Here is a 20,139-nt window from a genome sequence, read left to right as displayed (position 1 = left end):
CAAGCGAGTTGCAGAAAAACATCTATTTCTGTTTATTGACTATGCCAAAGCCTTTGACTGTGTGGATCACAGTAAACTGTGGAAAATTCTGAAAGAGATGGGACTACCAGACCACCTGATCTGCCTCTTGAGGCATTTGTATGTAGGTCAGGAAGCAACAGTTAGAACTGGACATGGAACAACAGACTGGTTCCAAATAGGAAAATGAGTTCGTCAAGGCTGTATATTGTCACCCTGTTTATTTAACTTCTATGCCGAGTACATCATGAGAAACGCTGGACTGGAAGAAACACAAGCTGGAATCAAGATTGCTGGGAGAAATATCAATAACCTCAGATATGCAGATGACACCACCCTTATGGCAGAAAGTGAAGAGGAACTCAAAAGCCTCTTGATGAAAGTGAAAGTAGAGAGTGAAAAAGTTGGCTTAAAGCTCAACATTCAGAAAACGAAGATCATGGCATCTGGTTCCACCACTTCATGGGAAACAGATGGGGAAACAGTGGAAACAGTGTCAGACTTTATTTTTCTGGGCTCCAAAATCACTACAGATGGTGACTGCAGCCATGAAATTAAAAGACGCTTACTCCTTGAAAGGAAGGTTATGACCAACCTAGATAGCATATTCAAAAGCAGAGACATTACTTTGCCAACAAAGGTCCATCTAGTCAAGGCTATGGTTTTTCCAATGGTCGTGTATGGATGTGAGAGTTGGACTGTGAAGAAGGCTGAGCGCCGAAGAATTGATGCTTTTGAACTGTGGTGTTGGAGAAGACTGTTGAGAGTCCCTTGGACTGCAAGGAGATCCAACCAGTCCATTCTAAAGGAGATCAGCCCTGGGATTTCTTTGGAGGGAATGATGCTAAAGCTGAAACTCCAGTAGTTTGGCCACCTCATGTGAAGAGTTGACTCATTGGAAAAGCCTCTGATGCTGGGAGGGATTGGGTGCAGGAGGAGAAGGGGACGACAGAGGATGAGATGGCTGGATGGCATCACTGACTCGATGAACGTGAGTCTGAGTTAACTCTGGGAGTTGGTGATGGACAGGGAGGCCTGGTGTGCTGCGATTCATGGGGTCGAAAAGAGTCGGACACGACTGAGCGACTGATCTGATCTGATCTGATAACTTCTAGTAATACCTAGTTCTGTTTTCAAGCTCATTCTCTCTTCTGAATTCCAGACTTGTGTTTCCTGGTGCCAGCTGAACATTTCTTGTACTTCAGACCCCATTTCTGAAAACGAATTCATTCTACCATGAATTTACTTCTCCCATATCATCTCTCCATCTGAGTGAGTGGCGTCCTCTGTGCAGTCAACTGCCCGAGCAGAAAGCATGAGTCATCTGAGTTCTTTCTGTCTAGTCTTCATGGACCCTCATTCAGTTATCCAAATGTTGATTTTTCTCTACTGAGCATATCTTGAATTTGTCCCTGTTCTCTCATTTCGAGCAGACCCTGGACTCCTTGCCTTGCATATTGCTGTTTTCTCCTCACAGAGTACCTTTCCTGTACTCTGCTTGGCAAACCCCCATTGCTTTTGGGCAGAGTAAGTGACGCTTGAGTCTGCTCCTAGAACACATGAGGCCACTTTTCAAAGACCTTAGATCTGCTCTGCTTGCCGGAAGTTACCCAGTTTGACTTGTGTAGGATTTCTACATCTGTTCATAGACTCAGAGCACCTCTCAGTTAACTTGTTTTTTCCTGCCAGCTGTTGTGTATTGGGTTCCTTTCTTTCTTTTCCCTCTCTCTCTGTCAACTTCTGTGTAATACAGCAAGCATAACATTCATAGAATCTTGATGAATGAAAAATTTCTCTTTGAATAACTTAGAATGTGCTAACTATTCCCTTAGAATAACTCTTTGGATTAACAGATAATGGTACTCTGAAGTCTTACTTTCCATTTCCATCTCACTCCCTTTTCCTGTTAAGAATCTTAGAGCAAATTAAAGCCTAATTCCAGATACTTCCCTTGTTTTTTATTCTTCTTAGCAAGAAATCATTTATGCAAGTACTGTTGGACCATAGTTCCAGCCGCTCTTAGAGACTAATAGCCTTGGATAAATAACCTAATCTCGTGAGCCTCAGTTTCCACATCTGTATAATGGGGAGTAAAATACCCTAGAGGGCCATACGTAAGAATTATGTGAGATCCTGTGATACACAATTTAACTTTGCCGATCCACAATAAATGTTAGATCCCTCTTCCCTGAAACAGAGTGAAGTGGTGGGTGTGAAACAGCTTTGTAAGTAAGTGTGTGTAAGTCACTCACGTTTGCTCTTTCAGAAGTGGGCATTTGTAGCATAGTTGATAATCTCACTATCAGAATGAGCTTGCCCAGGCCCGTATGTGATGGGCACAGGCCCAGCTTTGGTGATCTTTAAAGATTGTGTTTGTTCTTGTTCTAAGAACTTGAGAGAACTCTTGCAACAAACTCAGATGGTTCATGAAACTAACAGCTGGCTAATTCCTAGTCTAATTTGAACTCTTGAGCTAATGCTTAGTCTTGTGTGTCCACATATGAACACTGAGTGTTCCTTTCACCCTCTTGGCATGCTGGCTAGGCCCTCCCACTTCGTCCCACTCCTCCTTTGCCCCAGTAAGAATTTTGCATCTCCTGGGATTTATGAGCATAACATGTACCTTGGCTTCTTCCTGTTTTCATCTTTTTAGTTGGATTGGCTGTGATAATCTCCTTTTTTGGATATGTAACTTAAATCTCTAAAATAAGCTTGTGTCCTATGAGTTCATGAGTTAGAGGGCCAAGGACTTGGAATTATTGAACTCCTAGGAAACTTATGTGATCCAGTTTAGAGACATATTGATGACTTCTGAAAGTGTTTTTACCACTTAAGAACATTTACATGTCATCCTATTCGTTAAACATTTATGTGCACAGCACTTTCTGGGAGCTCAGAGGGGTATGAAAGTGTGCTCTGGCCCTGAGGTTTTACCTTCCAGGGTAGTCCAGTTAGAGTTCAAAACAGCTCAAAAATACTGAAATTTCAGACATTAAGCAACTTAAATGCAAAACATTACCAGTAATATATGCCCTGTCAGTCAGAGGCATTGTTTTATTTCATAAAAGTGTGGTGAATTTTGATTTCTTTACTTGTGAGGTAGAAATTAGAATACCCTGAAGAATCGTTGTGATGATGTAAATGAAATTGAATATGTAAAACCTAGTTGTAGTACATAAAATCCACTTATATTCTTTCTATATTAGGTATGTTTTTAACTGAAAGAGTAGTATGTGGCATATGGGGGAAAAAATGCAGGCAGAATAAGATGAAAAGCAAGCCGCCTCCCTCCTGACTCTAGGTTCTTCCTTGTGTATATACTTGTGTGCTGAAAACACAGTTTTGAATGTTTAAATAGCGATCCTGTGTACACAAGTGTACTTGTTTATGATTATATACTTTTATTATAATATGTAAGTGGGAATATTATGCATGTATCTTTTGTATTCTGCTTTTTTCATTTAAAAGTAGATTTTGGCAGTCCGTTTTTCAACAAAATAGGTTTTTTTTTTAATACATTATTTATTGTTCTTAATGAGTACAGAAAATTTTAGTTTTAGTGTATAGTAATACAACCTATGTCTTCTCCCGTCACTCATGCAAATATGTTAATGCAGAGCTTTCTCTCCTGTAGAGTCAACTCAGTATCCTAAACATCCACCCTCCCAAGAAGAAGGGACAGAAAGAAAGAACTCTTTGTCAGAAAGCCTTGGGTGTCCCATGAACGAGACAGAGGAAAACCGGTTGGAGCACAGCAAGACTCCAGAGCCAGCTGTCAGGCTCAGGAAAGGGCACCAGCTCGATGGCGCGAGGAGCGGTGACAGTGGCGTCCACCACGGAGGTCGGGAGCCTCTCGTAGCGGCGTCTGTCCTTTCTTCCTATCATAAAAAAGTAAGTGAAAGTGAAAGAATGGCGAGTGAAAACAGATTTATGAGAATGTGGCTGGAGGAAGAATGTTAAAAATTATGGGGACTCTGCTGGAGAGAGGATGGTGTTTTGAAAATGAACCTTGAGGACGTTTGTAAGGTTCTGAAGTCTCTTAAGTTATCTAGGAGTTAGTCACACCTTTTCTGTTGACACATAAGACCACACATAAGCTGCCCTATTTTGTTGAATGAAATGGGTTTTGTAGTTACCATATATCCCTTATAGTTGGACCATGCTTTAGTGAGGGCATTATCGTTTCTATTTTTGGAGAAATCCTGAGTGTATGCTGAAACTGCTTCTCCAGATGCTTTGTCTCCAGTGCATATCTTGGGAGTCAGTAGGCTTCTGGGAAAAGAACCTAGTCTTTTCTTTTACCTTCCAGAGGAAAGACCACCTTTTAAGTGACTCAAGCAACTCTTCCTGGACAGCAAAGGTGTAGATGTCTGAGCAGGGCCACTGGTCAGTGTGGTTGTCTTTATGCCAGTACCAAACCGTGTCCATGACTGTAGCTTTGTAATATGTCTGGAAGTGTGATGCCTCTAGCTTTGTTGTTCATTCTCAAGACTGCTTTGACTGTTCAGAGTCCTTTGTCATTCCATATGAATTTTAGGATTGCTTTTTCTATGACTGGGGTTATCTAAAAGGAAGTGGAAATGTATTAAGCGAAGCTAGATGAGTGTTGACTTGGTTCCTGAAGGTCTGGAAAGCATTCCAGGCAAAGGGAGTAGTAGATGTGCAGACTCAGAAAGGGCACAGTGCTTTTAGGGAATAGCAGTAATGATAGTAGCGAAGTGTGTCCAGGGCACACTGGTGTATGCTGACGTGTGAACCTGCAGAATGTTCGGTATGGCTGGAATGAAGGACAGAGGGTACAGGGAGTCAGTTTGTTAACAAGTAATCCTAGACAGTGGAGCCTAAATTCCAGATCTTTAACCCTTGTCCCAATATCCTATCAGCCAAAATTCTTTCTGAAATATGTAGTGTTATGTACTGGTTGAAGGGCATAGACTATTACTTCTAGGTCTCTGACTCCAAAGCCTTGGCTCTTTTAACTGTATTTGCTGAAGTTTATAGTTTGTGTTTCATAAGCACCTATAGATAACACAAAAGAGACATTTCAAACCAGGTTACCCTGATCTTTAGTTTTATGGCTTTATTTCATATCTCTGAGTTTTTAAGGTATAAAGTTAAATAAAGAGAACAGCCTTTGTGGTTGTCCTACTTTTCCTCTGCTCCAGATTCTTCCTCATAAATGGGGGCTGGAGCCAACTCTTCATTCATTTAACCTAGGATTTATTCTCTTGGACTGATTTGCTTTAACCAAACTTATAAGAATGCCACAGTTTGTTAGTTTATCATAAGAAAGCTGATTTGTACTTAGATTCCTGTCTGCCAACCACTTTGTTTTCTTTTCTTGAGGTCTACTTAGGAACTTCAATAAAGATTAAAAAACAGTTGCTTTGTGAGAATTTAAAAAAAAAAAAATTGGATGATTTTAAAGATCTTTTCCATCAAACTTTGATAGAGAGCTAGTCTTTAAGGTTAAGAGTATGTGTATTTCTCAGCAGACCAAGATGAACGTTCACGGAGGCTAGCTGTTGCACTTGCTGTGTCAGATGATACAGGAAACGCAGTCATCAGCACTTACTCTTTCAGCTCTTGTTTTTGTGGACACCTTAGTTTCCACTGACCCCTGTGTGTGTAAGGGCTAGATATATCAGCTTGCTAGTGCCCTTACTACACATTGCAGATTTCTAAATTTAAGGCTGGATTCAACCTGTCAACTTTCCAAAAAGACTATCAAGATATAGCCCGTTGATGTATAATTGTATAATTGCACTTCGCAGCACACATGAAACGAGCACAGCATTCACTGTAAGGTCACTGTACTTCAATTAAAAAATGGTTAATTAAAAAAGGCAAGCAAGCAAACATTAACTTGTTGATGAGATGAAGCGAAGTTCCTTACTGCATAAAAGTGAGCAGCACCCTAAGGGTCTTGTTCAGAAAGGGGAGGTCGCGGACAGCGTGTGTGTGGTTTGGGGCCTGACTGTCGTGGTTTATGGCAGCTCTTTCAGTACCGAGATCGTATTGACATTGCACAGAGTTTATGATAGTTTTGATAGTTGGAGCAAGTCTAGTGAGCGGATACTTGGAAGGGAGCAGATTTGCCCAGTTCAGCAACTGTACTAAGGAGCTGGTTGAGCAGTCTAATATAAGTGAATTTTTGAGAAGTACTGAAACTCATAAAGTCACCTAGTGGTTTGTGTCCTTGATCTTCCCGGGCAGGTATTTTCTGAACACACGAAGTCATATTGTATGGGGGCCTTAGCTTGTAGTCCTTGTAATTACGTGGATACAGCAGGCCTCCGTTCTCAGACCTCTGGAGGGGCACACACACTTTGACCCAGATTTGGTGTCCTGGCCCCGGATACCTTTCCGTTTCCTCGACCTTTATCTTCTCATCGTGGACAGCATTACGATTATGATTAAGAACAGATGGCAAGAATACTGTGCAAAAACGTCCTAATGACTTGGATAACCATGATGGTGCGGTCACTCACCTAGGGCCAGACATACTGGAGTGTGAAGTCCAGTGGGCCTTAGGAAGCATTACTACAAGCAAAGCTAGTGGAGGTGATAGAATTCTAGCTGAGCTATTCAAAATCCTAAAAGACGATGCTTTTAAAGTGCTGCACTTAAATGTCAGCAAATTTGAAAAACTTAGCAGTGGCCAAAGGACCAGAAAAGGCCAGTTTTTATTCCACTCCCAAAGAACAGTAATGCCAAAGAATGTTCAAAGTACTGTACAGTTGAACTCATTTCACATGCAAGCAAGGTTATGCTCAAATTCCTTCAAGCTAACTTCAGCCATACATGAACCAAGAGCTTCCAGATGTACAAGCTGGCTTTAGAAAAGGTTGAGGAACCAGAAATCAAATTGTCAACATCCGTTGGATCATAGAGAAAGCAAAGGAATTCCAGAAAAACATCTGCTTCATTGGCTATATGAAAGCTTTTGACTGTGTGAATCACAACACACTGTGAAAAATTCTTCAAGAGATGGTAATACCAGACCACTTTACCTGTCTCTTGAGAAACCTGTATGCAGGTCCAAGAAGCAGCAGTTAGAACTGGACATGGAATAATGGACTGATTAAAAATTGGGAAAGGAGTATGTCAAAGCTGTATATATATTGTCATCCTGCTTATTTAACTTATATGCAGAGTGACATCATGTGAAATGCCAGGCTAGATGAATCACAAGCTGGAATCAAGATTGCTGGGAGAAATATCAACAACGTCAGATATGTAGATGATACCACTCTAATGGCAGAAAGTAAAGAGAAACTAAAGAGACTCTTGATGAGGGTGAAAGAGGAGAGTGAAAAATTCAACATTCAAAAAACTGAGATCCTGGCATCCAGTTGCATTGGTTCATGGCAAATAGAAGAGGAAAAGTGGAAACGGTGACAAATTCTATTTTCTTGGGCTCCAAAGTCACTGCTGATGGTGACTGCAGCCATGAAATTAAAAGATGCTTGCTCCTTGGAAGGAAAGCTGTGATAAACCTAGGCAGTGTATTAAAAAGCAGAGACATCACTTTGTGGACAAAGGGTATATGTAGTCAAAGCTGTGGTTTTTCCAGTAGTCAGGTACGGATGTGAGAGCTGGACCATAAAGAAGGCTGAGCACCACAGAATTGATGCTTTTAAACTGTAGTGCTGGAGAAGAGTCCCTTGGACAGTATGGAGATCAAACCAGTCAGTCCTAAAGGAGATCAAACCAGTCAGTCCTAAAGGAGATCAACCCTGAATATTCATTGCAAGGACTGATGCTGAAGCTGAAGCTCCAATACTTTGGCTACCTGATTCCAAGAGCCGATTCATTGAAAAAGACCCTGATGCTGGGAAAGATTGAGGGCAGGAGGAGAAGGGGGCGATAGAGGATGAGATGGTTGGATGGCATCACTGATTCAATGGACATGAGTTTGAGCAAGCTCTGGGAGATGAAGGACAGGGAAACCTGATGTGCTGCAGTCCATGGGGTTGCAAAGAGTTGGACACAACTGAGCAACTGAACAACAACGATTGTAGCCTGTGGCACTTGTCTGCTGACTTTTAGTATGTAAATATGTAATTTATGTCCAGCTATTCCCCTAAGTTTCAGCTGAACTAAACTAGTCTCTTTTCTTCAAAATAGTGCTTTTGCTTTTCCCTCTCGACAGTTCTTTTATCTTTCCAAAATTCTAATTCCTCATGCAGCGTTTCTTGAGCTCCACATTCTGTTTCTAAACTGACTGTACCTTATTTTTGTTACAGTTATCTTTGTGGCTAATTTGGTCCCTTATTAGATTGTACACGCATGGAAGGCAGAGACTGTATTTTACTCACCTTTATAGAAAACATCCTTTTAATAAGTATTTATTAAACTGAATTGAGCTGAGCTGGGCGGAAGCAGACAAACACCGAGTAGACTGATGGGTTATTGTCATTTTGTGTTAGACTGATCTTTAAGGACTTTGGTCTTTATCACTCTGGTTCTCTTTCCAAAGGTAAAGTACACCTTGGAGAATTAACATTTTAGCTTGTACTTTGTATGGATCATCAGTTGGATATTGTTGTATTTTGAGATATAACCCACTTTAACTCTTCTCACAGATGGACTTCACTGACGGAGGCAGGAAAAAATGATTTGAAAGCATCTTTGTACTCACTTCAGAGCACTGACGTCTCTTTAAATGTAGATATAGTGATTTATTCATAGGAAGCCTTGGAGCATTACGGTTTCTGCCTTTACTTTAGGCAGCTTGGGTTTTCGTTGTTCACCATTCACACTGCCCTGTTTCTCCTCATAATTCATGTTGATGGCAGTTAGAGGTGTGACGAGAGCAGCAGAACATAGTGTGCGTTTAGCCCTCATGTGTGATAGTCTTAGATGCAGTTCATTGTTGAGACAGATCTTTGGGTCTGTGGTTTAGTGGCCACTGGAAGGGGAATTGAAAGTAATTTCCAGTCCTGACAGGGTTATTCTTTATTGGAAGCCAGAGGCTTTTATATAATGTATATCGTGCCCAGCGCAGACTTTTCCAGACCGTCATCATGTGGCAGAGCTGTAAACTTGCTCATGTGTTGTGGAGAAAACATTTTTGTCCTTGTTCTGGCCACTTAATTCCTACCGTGTTATCCTCTGTTTAACCAAGGAAACTAAATTTACTACCACCCACTCTGTGAAGATTGCTAGTTAGCAACTCTGCAATGCTTGACCACAATAAATAGTTATTTATAGTCCTGTGTTTTAGACATTTGTTTTTTGGGGACATGTTTGTGAGTATTCTGTTATAAGAGGGCTCAGTAGTTGTGGTGCACGGGATTATTTTGTTAATATTTTTGGTTGTGCCGGGTCTTTGTGGCTGTGTGTGAGCTTTCTCTAGCTGTGGTGTTCAGGCTTCTCACTGTGGTGGCTTTTCCTGCCGTGGAGTACAGGCGCTAGGCGCCCGGGCTTCAGTAGTGGAAGCAGACAGGCTCAGCAGTTGAGCCTTGCTGGCTTCAGGCGCACGGGCTCAGAAGCTGTGGCCTGTGGGCTCCGTCGCTGCGGGTCTGGGCTCTAGCGGCAGGCTGTAGTTGCGGCACATGGGCTTAGCTGCCCCGGAGTGTGCGGTGGCACTCACCGTCAGACCAGGGTCGAACCCACGTCCCCTGCACTGGCAGATGGATTCTATCCACTGTACCACCAGGGAAGTCCCTGCCTGATGAGCTATAGATAAGTTTAGATAAGAATACTGATGCAGTAAGAGTTGTCAGGATTAAATTAAATGGCCTTTCTTTTGGGCTTGGTGTATTTTAAGGATTTAGTAAATAGTTTTACACTGTTTTTCCTCCTTTCCCCCAGAGCACTTACTGCATTAGATTTATTTTACACGTTCCAGGTGGGATTCTTGGAGATTGTCCCCTCAGTAATGTCTCAGCTTTGTATATGTAATAGTATTTTGTGGTCTGTGAGTATAATTCTTACAACAAAAAACAAAGCATCCAAGGCCACTCCTGACCCTTGCTACTGAAACAAGCAGGAATGCTGCTGTCGTAGTTCACTTGTCTGCAGAGAAGGATCAGGCACCTCTTATTTTTAGTACTTGTAGTAATTCTATAATAGACAGACCTTATTTCCTATACTGTTAACTTCTCTGAGGCCTTGTTTTAACCTTAAGAGATTTTCAGTGTAATTTTTTCAAGGAAAAGGTATTGTTTGTTTCCTCTGGCTCCTGACCTCTGTCTCTGACTGTCTCTGTGATTGCCTTGCAGAGCGTGGAGGAGCGTGAGTGCGATGATGGAGCATCTCAGGAAGATGAGGGGTTCATGGGCATGTCCCCCCTCCTGCAAGCCCACCATGCCATGGAGAGGATGGAAGAGTTTGTTTGTAAGGTAAGATGGCTGTTCCTGGTCATTCCATGCTGTATGTTTCAGATCAGTTCAGTTCAGTCGCTCAGTCGTGTCCGACTCTTTGCGACCCCACGAATGGCAGCACGCCAGGCCTCCCTGTCCATCACCAACTCCCGGAGTTCACTCAGACTCACATCCATCGAGTCAGTGATGCCATCCAGCCATCTCATCCTCTGTCATCCCCTTCTCCTCCTGCCCCCAATCCCGCCCAGCATCAGAGACTTTTCCAAGGAGTCAACTCTTCGCATGAGGTGGCCCAAGTACTGGAGTTTCAGCTTGAGCATCATTCCCTCCAAAGAAATCCCAGGGCTGATCTCCTTCAGAATGGACTGGTTGGATCTCCTTGCAGTCCAAGGGACTCTCAAGAGTCTTCTCCAGCACCACAGTTCAAAAGCATCTATTCTTCGGCACTCAGCCTTCTTCACAGTCCAACTCTCACATCCATACATGACCACAGGAAAGACCATAGCCTTGACTAGACAGACCTTTGTTGGCAAAGTAATGTGTCTGCTTTTGAATATGATATCTAGGTTGGTCATAATTTTCCTTCCAAGGAGTAAGCATCTTTTAATTTCATGGCTGCAGTCACCATCTGTAGTGATTTTGGAGCCCAGAAAAATAAAGTCTGACACTGTTTCCACTGTTTCCCCATCTATTTCCCATGAAGTGGTGGAACCGGACGCCATGATCTTTGTTTTCTGAATGTTGAGCTTCAAGCCAACTTTTTCACTCTCCTCTTTCACTTTCATCAAGAGGCTTTTTAGTTCCTCTTCGCTTTCTGCCATAAGGGTGGTGTCATCTGCATGCCTGAGGTTATTGATATTTCTCCCGGCAATCTTAATTCCAGCTTGTGTTTCTTCCAGTCCAGCGTTTCTCATGATGTACTCTGCATATAAGTTAAATAAGCAGGGTGACAATATACAGCCTTGACGTACTCCTTTTCCTATTTGGAACCAGTCTGTTGTTCCATGTCCAGTTCTAACTGTTGCTTCCTGACCTGCGTACAGATTTCTCAAGAGGCAGGTCAGGTGGTCTGATATTCCCATCTCTTTCAGAATTTTCCACAGTTTATTGTGATCCATACAGTCAAAGGCTTTGGCATAGTCAATAAAGCAGAAATAGATGTTTTTCTGGAACTCTCTTGCTTTTTCCATGATCCAGTGGATGTAGGCAATTTGATCTCTGGTTCCTCTGCCTTTTCTAAAACCAGCTTGAACATCATGTATGTAAACATGCTGTATGTTTAGTCCTTCCCAAACAGAAGTCTGCAAGTTAGGAGAGCGGGAGTACCGTCCCTTTGGGGAGAGTGTGTGTCCCCGTGAGTGGGAGCAGCGTCAGGACATTAGCCCTGTTCAGTGCACTAGTCCTCGTGTGCCTGCAGCAGCCCTGATAAAGTTTTGAGAAAACTAGATCATCTAGCTGGGAAACCGGCTCACAGAGTAGATGTCATATTGACCAGTTAGATAAGACAGAAGGAAGCAGAGTTGGGGGTGCTCGATGCCTGCAGACCCTGAAATGGCGTCGCTAGGCCCCTGAGTCTGCTCTGCAGCGTGCTGCTCCTCTCAGGGTCCAGTGGTTGGTAGACTCCTCCTCAGGGAGGACTTGCCTCATCTTCACACACATCCAGTGTTGTCAGTGTGGCTGGTACGTTTTCTGAGTCATTAGGATCCGCGTGGGGCTCTGTTCCCCTAAAATGGCATCTGGAATTGGGGTTGCTTGTTTCGAAAACATGATCAGGGACCCTGATACGTATGTATGGGTTTAGCCACTTGATCCATCCGATCCTGGCAGGTGTGACCTCAGGTCAACACAGTTCAACCTGTGTGTGTAAATTTATTATTAAACGTTTTTGAAGAACTCTTGATCATTTAGAGAAAAATTTTTCTGACACTTTGCTTTCTCATGAGTTTTGTGAAACCAAGACTTTTTATGTGTATAGTCTTAGATCCTAAAAACTAAATTTAGGTTTTTCTACATTTACAATGATGCTAGAAATAATTGGGGCCAGTTGACTTAGAGTCCTGAAGTTTGGACCAGAGCTGAGAAGAAAACATTATAATCTGAATGTAGACATGTCTTTCAAGACCAGAGGGATTTCGGGGAGAGGGTGGCAGAGTCTAAACATTTATGGATCTACTTTTAGAGCCCAGAAAATTTTAATCAGTGTTTGAAAACTGGTGAAGAAAAAGCCAATCGAAACATTAAACCCATTCTAGTAATCACTGTCTCAGTAGAGTTGGAGCGAAGGGATACAAAAGATACATTTTGGTTTTCAAAAGCAGGTTTTCCCCTTAAATCTTAGAGTTGAGTGTTCAGTGTTAGCCACTAGGGATTTTTATATTTATGGATCAGTGGGGTGCTGTAGGTAACTTGAGTTTTTGTTCTCCCTTCTGAACCAAGAGTAGAGAGTAAGGCAAATAAAACTTTCCAGTTTAAGAGCTAAGAGGTGGTGAATAAATAGGACACTTGTTTGCTATAGACTATGAGTTACTGAAGGAAAAGGAGTGGGTCATAAAATTATTATGAACCCCTGTTATCCCCTAGAAGTGTGTCTGAGCAAAAGGGGCAGGCTCCCTGAGTCACCCGACCCACCGCGGCCAAGCTCTTGACTGTCCTTGATAAACCCGCCTGCCTGTATTTGGTGACACCGGATTCTATTTCTTGGAAGCAAGTAAACAGACAGTTGAGAATGCAGTGTCCTGCCACCTTGCTTGTGTGCTTTCCCTTGTGGAGAAGGCTTTTCTACAGGAATAGAGGGAATAAATAAAGTCATTTAGGCTTTAGAGAGTGTGTTTGGCGTCTCTTTTATTCCAGCCTTCAGTCGTTGCTAGTCTTCCAGCATAGTCTGGCCCATGTGGACATAGAGGTCTTCTGTGGGTCATTTTGTTTTTTTTAATATGTTTTGTTTATCATATGGTCTAACACCAACCTAGTGAGCCATTGCTAAGATGTTTGATTTAGGCATTGCCCTTGTGAAGCTTATAAACAAAGGTGTCTTTGACTAAGCTTTGACCTTGTTCTTCCTGCCTGGAGTTGAGGGGGGAGGAGACCTGTTTGGTCGGCATTTGGCTGCCCTGCAAGTTGAGCCGCAGGTGCGGTGTAATGATGGAGGCACAGCGCCTGGGCCCAGTCTTCAGAGGCCAGAGTGTGTGTTTAGAAACATCGGGGAAAGGCGCTCTCACGCTGTACCGGTGTCACTGGTAAGAGCTAGTAACTGCTCGTGTGATAACACAGTAGCTCTCCTCATACGATCACAGCAGAGCTGTTTGCAGGCTGTGAACTGCCTGGAGGGAGGCGAGGATTGGTTTCCATCTTAGAAAATAAAGTTCTCCCCAAGTAAAGCCGAGTACAGCATCTGGTGACAGGTGAGTTTATTTTGCTGCATGTTAGGAACCAGCAGGGGGAGGGCGGGTGAGCACAGGCCCGGGGTCGGGAGGAGGGTGAAGATGGAGCGTGAGTGCCATTGTGAGGGGTCACTGCTGTTCTCGGTTTATCGTCCCACCCCGGTGGAGTGCAGGGAGGGGAGGGTGCGGCGGGCACGGTGGCCGGCAGGTGGGCGCCAGGGGAAGCCCTAGGTGGACGTGCTTCTGCCTCCTCCTTGGCGTCTGTTTGGCTCAGCAAAGGCAGGTTAGTTTAGGCGGAAGTGATCTTATGGTGTGAGCTCTCTGGGCTGAGAGACGTGAAAGGACCAGGGTGATGAGGCTGGCATGTCTTTTAAGAGGGGCTCCCCCACCCCCATCCCTTTCCTTTAGAGCCTGAGGGGAATGGCAGCGAGGAAGAGGGGGCCTGAAGGGTGGGAGGCTGCGCTGCTTGGCGGTTCCCCAGGCCCGAGCTCTCGGGTGGCTGCCTGTGGGGATTGCACGCCGCCTTTGGGGTGGGGGTGCTGGGGGTCATTTCTGTGGATCCTCGTTAAGTTCCCATACTCTGGTCCTCGCTTTATAAACGAGGACACTGAGGCTTGAGGATTTTTGTAGTTAATGAAGGCTCCTTCAACTGGGTAATGACAGAGATCCAAGGTTTTCCTATCCCTTTGCTCTTTCTATATGATTATATTTGCTGGGATTGGAAGAGAAACCAAAGGAGAGGGAAGTAATTTTAGCAAAAGGTACCTAAGTGTGATTCTATGTTTTTCCCCTACCAACAGGAATATTAAGTGTAAAAATGGTCTTACTTATTAATACAACAGGGATTTTTCCTGGTATATATGGTAGTTGAGTTGATAAAGAATCCACCTGCAATGCATGAGACCCCAGTTTGATTCCTGGGTCGCGAAGGTCTGCTGAAAAAGGGATAGGCTACTCACTCCAGTATTTGTGGGCTTCCCTGGTGGCTCATCTGGTAAAGAGTCTGCCTGAAATGCGGGTTTGATCCCTGGGTCGGGAAGATTCCCTGGAGAGGAGAAAGGCTACCCACTACAGTATTCTAGCCTGGAGAATTCCATGGACGGTATAGTCCACGGAGTCACAAAGAATTGGACATGACTGAGCGACTTCATGGAGAAGGGAATGGCAACCCACTCCAGTTTTCGTGCCTGGAGAATTCCATGGACAGAGCAGCCTGGTGGGGTACCGTCCATTGAGTCACAGAGAGTCGGACACTACTGAAAGATTAACACAAAGTCTGTAGTGAAGGATGAAGGAGGAGTGTCTGTATGGGCGGGACTTCAGCCATTCATCTTGCCTTGGCCAGACTGAAACAGAGCTGGAAAGCACTTTCTTTTCCTTCTTGGCCACGTCTCGTGGCTTGCCCATGTCAGTTTCCCGACTCGGGACTGAATCCAGGCCTTCCCCAGTGAAAGTGCAGAATCCTAACCATTAGGCCACCAGGGAAGTCGCCTGGGTATTTTCTGTAACTTCATTTGCTCTTTCCTTTTCCTTAGAAAAGCTCCCCTACCCCAATAAAAAGAATGTATTTTTTCCTCAGTCAGTTTTTTCAGAATATAGGCCATTATGCCTTTGAATGCATTTATCTTTCTAAAGATAGTTTACTTTATCTCATTGTAAGGCAATGCGGTAAGAGATAGCCGTCAGTGTTGCTAAATTGACAGTTAAACCCACAGAAGTATCTGCTGATCCTCTTCCAGGTCTGGGAGGGTCGATGGCGAGTGATCCCTCACGACGTGCTACCTGAGTGGCTCAAGGATAACGACTTCCTCCTGCATGGACACCGGCCCCCCATGCCTTCTTTCCGGGCCTGTTTTAAGAGCATTTTCAGAATACACACCGAGACAGGCAACATCTGGACACATCTCTTGGGTATGTTGAGTAGTAATGATTAATGTGACCATTCTGGTCCTCCCCCCACCGCTGTATTTAAGGGTAAGGACAGAACTTAAAAAGTGTGTTTTGAATTTGCTGTTGTTGTTTACTGGATTGCTAGTGATGCAGTTCCTCCGTGGTTGTCTCTGGTTGTCTCAGTTTACACTAGGTTTTCAGACATGTCCTTAAACCAGGCCAAGGAAAAGGCACTGTGCAGAATTGGCTGTAATGTTTTAATGAACATGAAGAGGAAAGTAGTTATTTCACAGAAGTAAGTTGACTTTTAAAAGTCATTCCTCATGGCCAGTGAACATATGAGAAAGGTGCTCGATGACATCGTGAGTCATTTGAGGAAGTGCAGTGAGATACCACTTCACACTCACAAGAAGGGCTGTTATCAAGAAAATGGAAAGTGACGGGTCTTTGCCCGGATATGGAAAGATTAGAACTCTCATGCATCACTGGTGGCTTGGAAAATGGCGCAATCTGTATGGAAAACGGCTTGACAGTTCCTCAGAAAATTAAACGGAGTTACCAGCAATTCTAGGTATATACCCAAGAGTATTGAAGACATAGTCCCACAAAGGTGTGTACATGAATGTTTTTAGCACCTTTATTCATCGTAAGGGGAAAGTGGGAACAACCAAGTATCTATCACCTGACCTATAAATAAAGTGCAGTATATGGATACTGTATTTGGATACAGTGGAGTATTATACAGCCTTAAAAGGGCTGGACTGCTGAGACTGGGCGACAGCACGGGCTAGCCATGAAAACCTTGTGTGAAGTGAAAGGAGCTGGACACAAAGGCCGGGCACTGTACGATCCATACACACGAAGTACCCCAGACGGGGAAATCCACAGAGCTGCAAAGTCCAGTAGATCAGTGCTTGTTAGGGTTGTTGGGGGTGGGGGCGGGGTGATGGGCGATGGCTGAGCAGGTTTGGGACTTCTTTTTGGGGCAGTGAAAATGTTCTGAAATGAAATAGTGACGATCGCACAACCTGGTGAATGTATTGAGTAGTCTGGCTTTTCCCCTCTTAATGTACGTATCTTACCACATGTTTAATTTCCTCTGTGCCTCCAAGTTCTCCAGAATCAGAGAGTAGATCAGAGTAGAGAATCAGATCGAGTTTGTTGCTGACTTCTAACTTTACTAAATGATCACACAGAATCACTTAGCAAATGCTTTAACTTCTTAATTTCTGTGTTTGTCTTGTGTTAAGTAGCCTTTCCCTAAGCAATAAGAATGTGGTATCTTACTGTGAAGAACAGTTTAAAAATGATTTGAAATTGCCCAAATAGCATTTCACTGTGCCTAACTCCTGACTCTGTGGGCCAGCTGGTGAGGATCAGAGCTGCAGGTGGTTCCTTAGAGTGGTTGGTGGAGACAAACTGTATTTCCTAGCAGAGTTTGGAGGGGTCAGCGTTCATTGCAAAAGAAACTGCCGAGTGGGCCTTTGAAACCTGGCTTCAGCACATGTGCCAAAAACATTATAAATGGAATTTCTTATGGATCTAGAGGTAGAGGTGGGCTTAGTTAGCAGGCCTTGTCTGTTTTCTTTTTGGATTAATCACAAGTTACCCTGTTATACTGAGCTTGTGAAGCTGAGGGGCATGTGATACCAACAGTGTCTGGAGCAGACCAATGTTTTGGATAAGATTTAGTTGTTCAGAAGAATTTTGATTCAGATGTCAGGACTGAAAATGTAATTGATACATAACGCTCTCTTCAGAAGGTAGTAATCCTGGCTTTCTTCTGTCCTCTTCTCTAGGTTGTGTGTTCTTCCTGTGCCTGGGGATCTTTTATATGTTTCGCCCCAACATCTCCTTTGTGGCCCCCCTGCAGGAAAAGGTGGTCTTTGGATTATTCTTCCTGGGGGCCATTCTCTGCCTTTCTTTCTCATGGCTGTTCCACACAGTCTACTGCCACTCAGAAGGGGTCTCCCGGATCTTCTCCAAGTAAGTATCTGCAGAGTCCCTGTTTGGATCAGTGGCCCAAAGCCCGTGGGCTCAGGGAGCACGTCCAGCAGCGCTGGCAGGGCCCTCAGTGCCACCTGCCGGGCAGTCTTGCCTGGAGCCTGTAGTGGGCAGCGATGTTCAACAGTAAATGGATTTTTTTTTTTTCCCTATCCTAGACTGGATTACTCTGGTATTGCTCTTCTGATTATGGGAAGTTTTGTTCCTTGGCTTTATTACTCCTTCTACTGTAACCCGCAACCTTGCTTCATCTACTTGATTGTTATCTGTGTTCTGGGCATCGCAGCCATCATCGTCTCCCAGTGGGACATGTTCGCCACCCCCCAGTACCGGGGCGTGAGAGCAGGTAAGAAGCCCAGGCTGGGGTTCCATGCTGCCAGTCTGCACGAGAGGGCCACCGTTGGCCAAGCGTCAGGCTAGGCACTTGTGATGCAGAGGTGGAGAAGTCACAGTTCCTGTTCTTGAGGGGCTTGTAATGTTGGGGTGTCCCTGCTTGTCTCACAGCATCAGTGCGGGTGGGTGCTGAGCTGATGCATCTGGTAGTACAGTGTACATGAGTCTAGGGCTGTACATGGTCCTTACGGCTGTGGCTCCATAACTTTTGTGAAATAATGGTTCCCTTCTATGTATTTTCATTTTAAAATGTGTAAAAAAAAAAGAGTCTTTACTCCCAAACTGATGGTGTTATAGAGATAGCACACACCTTCTCTGGTACAGGATGAAGAGAGTTTTATGTTCAGGATCATGCCTATTTGGTTGGAAACCAGCCAAAAGCCCCTTCCTTCCGGTGCGAGGGCCTGGCTGGCCCCGCTGGAGCCAGGGCTGTGCTCTCAGGGTTTTTGCCTCTAGTACCACACCCAGTGCCTGGCGAGAATGAACAGGAAGTCCTAAAAGGGGTGCTCATCCTTTCAGTCTTTTTGCTTTAAACCATCTTGTATTAAAGCCCAAGCCACAGTTTACGTGCAGTTCCTGTCCATGTGGTGCTTGGTTGAGGCACACACTTCACGGTGGCTTTAGGCCCTGGTTACCTTTAGGCTGTTTCTGATCGTGACGTTTTCTTTTTCAATCCTAGACACGTCTTTATAATACATAAGTAACATAAATTATACAACTTGGACAAAATGGTACTTAACCTTCAACTTGACACGGTCTGATATGTTTTATTTCAGTTCATTAAAAAAAAAAAATTGGTGATCCAGACTCAGTTCAGTCTTATAACCTAGGGCATGTCCAAAAGTTTGCAGATCACTTGCTGTAGAGGGTTCGAAGGCAGTACGACTGTGGGGGGGGGCAGTGCTGGTGGACACGGGGCCCCTTTCTCTCTCATCGCCCGCCCCACCTCACTCTCACCCCGGGGTGTCCGTTGTCTCAAGGGAGGATAAACTGCAGAACTGCTCTGTACTGTAACCTGTGTCTTATAAAGAAGCGCATATAGGGTGTTATAAGCCAACTACTTGAGTTGTTGGTTCCTGAGGCATTCAGCAACACATCACTCCAAGCTCCTTGAAGACTGCTGATTTGTGGAGCCGAGGCTTTTTCAGCAGGAGGCTCTCTCTTTGCCTTTGTAAATAGATCTCTTTTTAGAACGTAGCCGTGCTGAATTGCATGGCAGAATCCCAGAGTTTGAAGAACCTTCTTTTTCCTTTCAAACTAGAAGCTAATGTTGTATCCTGCTTTTGAGATGCTCAGTTTACAGAGTCACTGGCACCGTGCCGAGTTGTTTCTCCTTTCTTTCTCCTTGTCTCTATTGTGTCCTTGTGATTCCCAGGAGTGTTTCTGGGCCTCGGCCTGAGCGGGATCATCCCCGCCTTGCACTACGTCATCTCGGAGGGCTTCCTGAAGGCTGCCACCATCGGGCAGATCGGCTGGCTGTTGCTCATGGCCGGCCTGTACATCACGGGGGCGGCCCTGTACGCTGCCCGCATCCCCGAGCGCTTCTTCCCCGGCAAGTGTGACATCTGGGTAAGTGTGGTCAGCAGCTGGGGGCGGGCAGGGTTCACTGTCTTATCTGTCCATCTGTGACTTAGTTACTGGCACCCAGGGAAGTGAAATGATTGAGGAAGTACCCTCGGCCCAGCTTCCCTCTGAGCTGCGTCAGCGTGGTGAGTGCGGGGCTGAGGGTGACCCCTGCAGGGGCGGCCCCTCTGTGAGGCCCGCCGCCCCGTGATGGGCCGCCAGTGCCTTCTCGGGACAGCCCGAGAGCTCGGGTGCTCCTTACTCAGCGTGCTGCCCTTCAGGGTAGGCATGGAGTTGTCATCCCCTGTCCCCGTGCCGGGCGGCAGGTTTTCAGGCTTCCTCCGTTTGGTCTCGTGTGTGGGAGGACGGAGACACACTGGGTTTTTACCCAGGTCCTTTCAGCACCAGAATTCTGTGTGTGGTTGGAAGGGAGGTGGGATAACCAGACGGTTGTTAAAGGTAAACCGAGAGGAGGAAAGGGTCAGGGGAGAAAATGCAGGGGACCAATGGGCAGCCTGGTACCGGTCCACTCACGAGTCCCGGTCCATGGCCTGTTAGGA

The 20,139-nt window shown here is 44.7% G+C and overlaps 1 protein-coding gene across 1 annotated transcript in view; it reads left to right on the top strand.

The window, feature by feature from the left end:
• The window catches only part of ADIPOR2 (adiponectin receptor 2), a 44,887-nt gene that overhangs the window by 21,785 nt on the left and 2,963 nt on the right, over nucleotides 1-20,139 (top strand). Inside the window, exons 2-7 of the mRNA XM_006069913.4 lie at nucleotides 3,653-3,909; nucleotides 10,248-10,367; nucleotides 15,469-15,640; nucleotides 17,419-17,605; nucleotides 17,782-17,969; nucleotides 19,392-19,585. Of these exons, the coding sequence (XP_006069975.3) occupies nucleotides 3,739-3,909; nucleotides 10,248-10,367; nucleotides 15,469-15,640; nucleotides 17,419-17,605; nucleotides 17,782-17,969; nucleotides 19,392-19,585 (1,032 nt within the window). The 5' untranslated portion in view covers nucleotides 3,653-3,738. The remainder of the gene's footprint in view (nucleotides 1-3,652; nucleotides 3,910-10,247; nucleotides 10,368-15,468; nucleotides 15,641-17,418; nucleotides 17,606-17,781; nucleotides 17,970-19,391; nucleotides 19,586-20,139) is intronic.

Source organism: Bubalus bubalis, chromosome 4 (genome assembly GCF_019923935.1).
Source record: "Bubalus bubalis isolate 160015118507 breed Murrah chromosome 4, NDDB_SH_1, whole genome shotgun sequence".
NCBI classification, from domain to species: domain Eukaryota; kingdom Metazoa; phylum Chordata; class Mammalia; order Artiodactyla; family Bovidae; genus Bubalus; species Bubalus bubalis.
The sequence above is the reverse complement of the archived record's forward strand: the minus strand, read 5'-3'. Positions and strand labels throughout refer to the sequence as shown.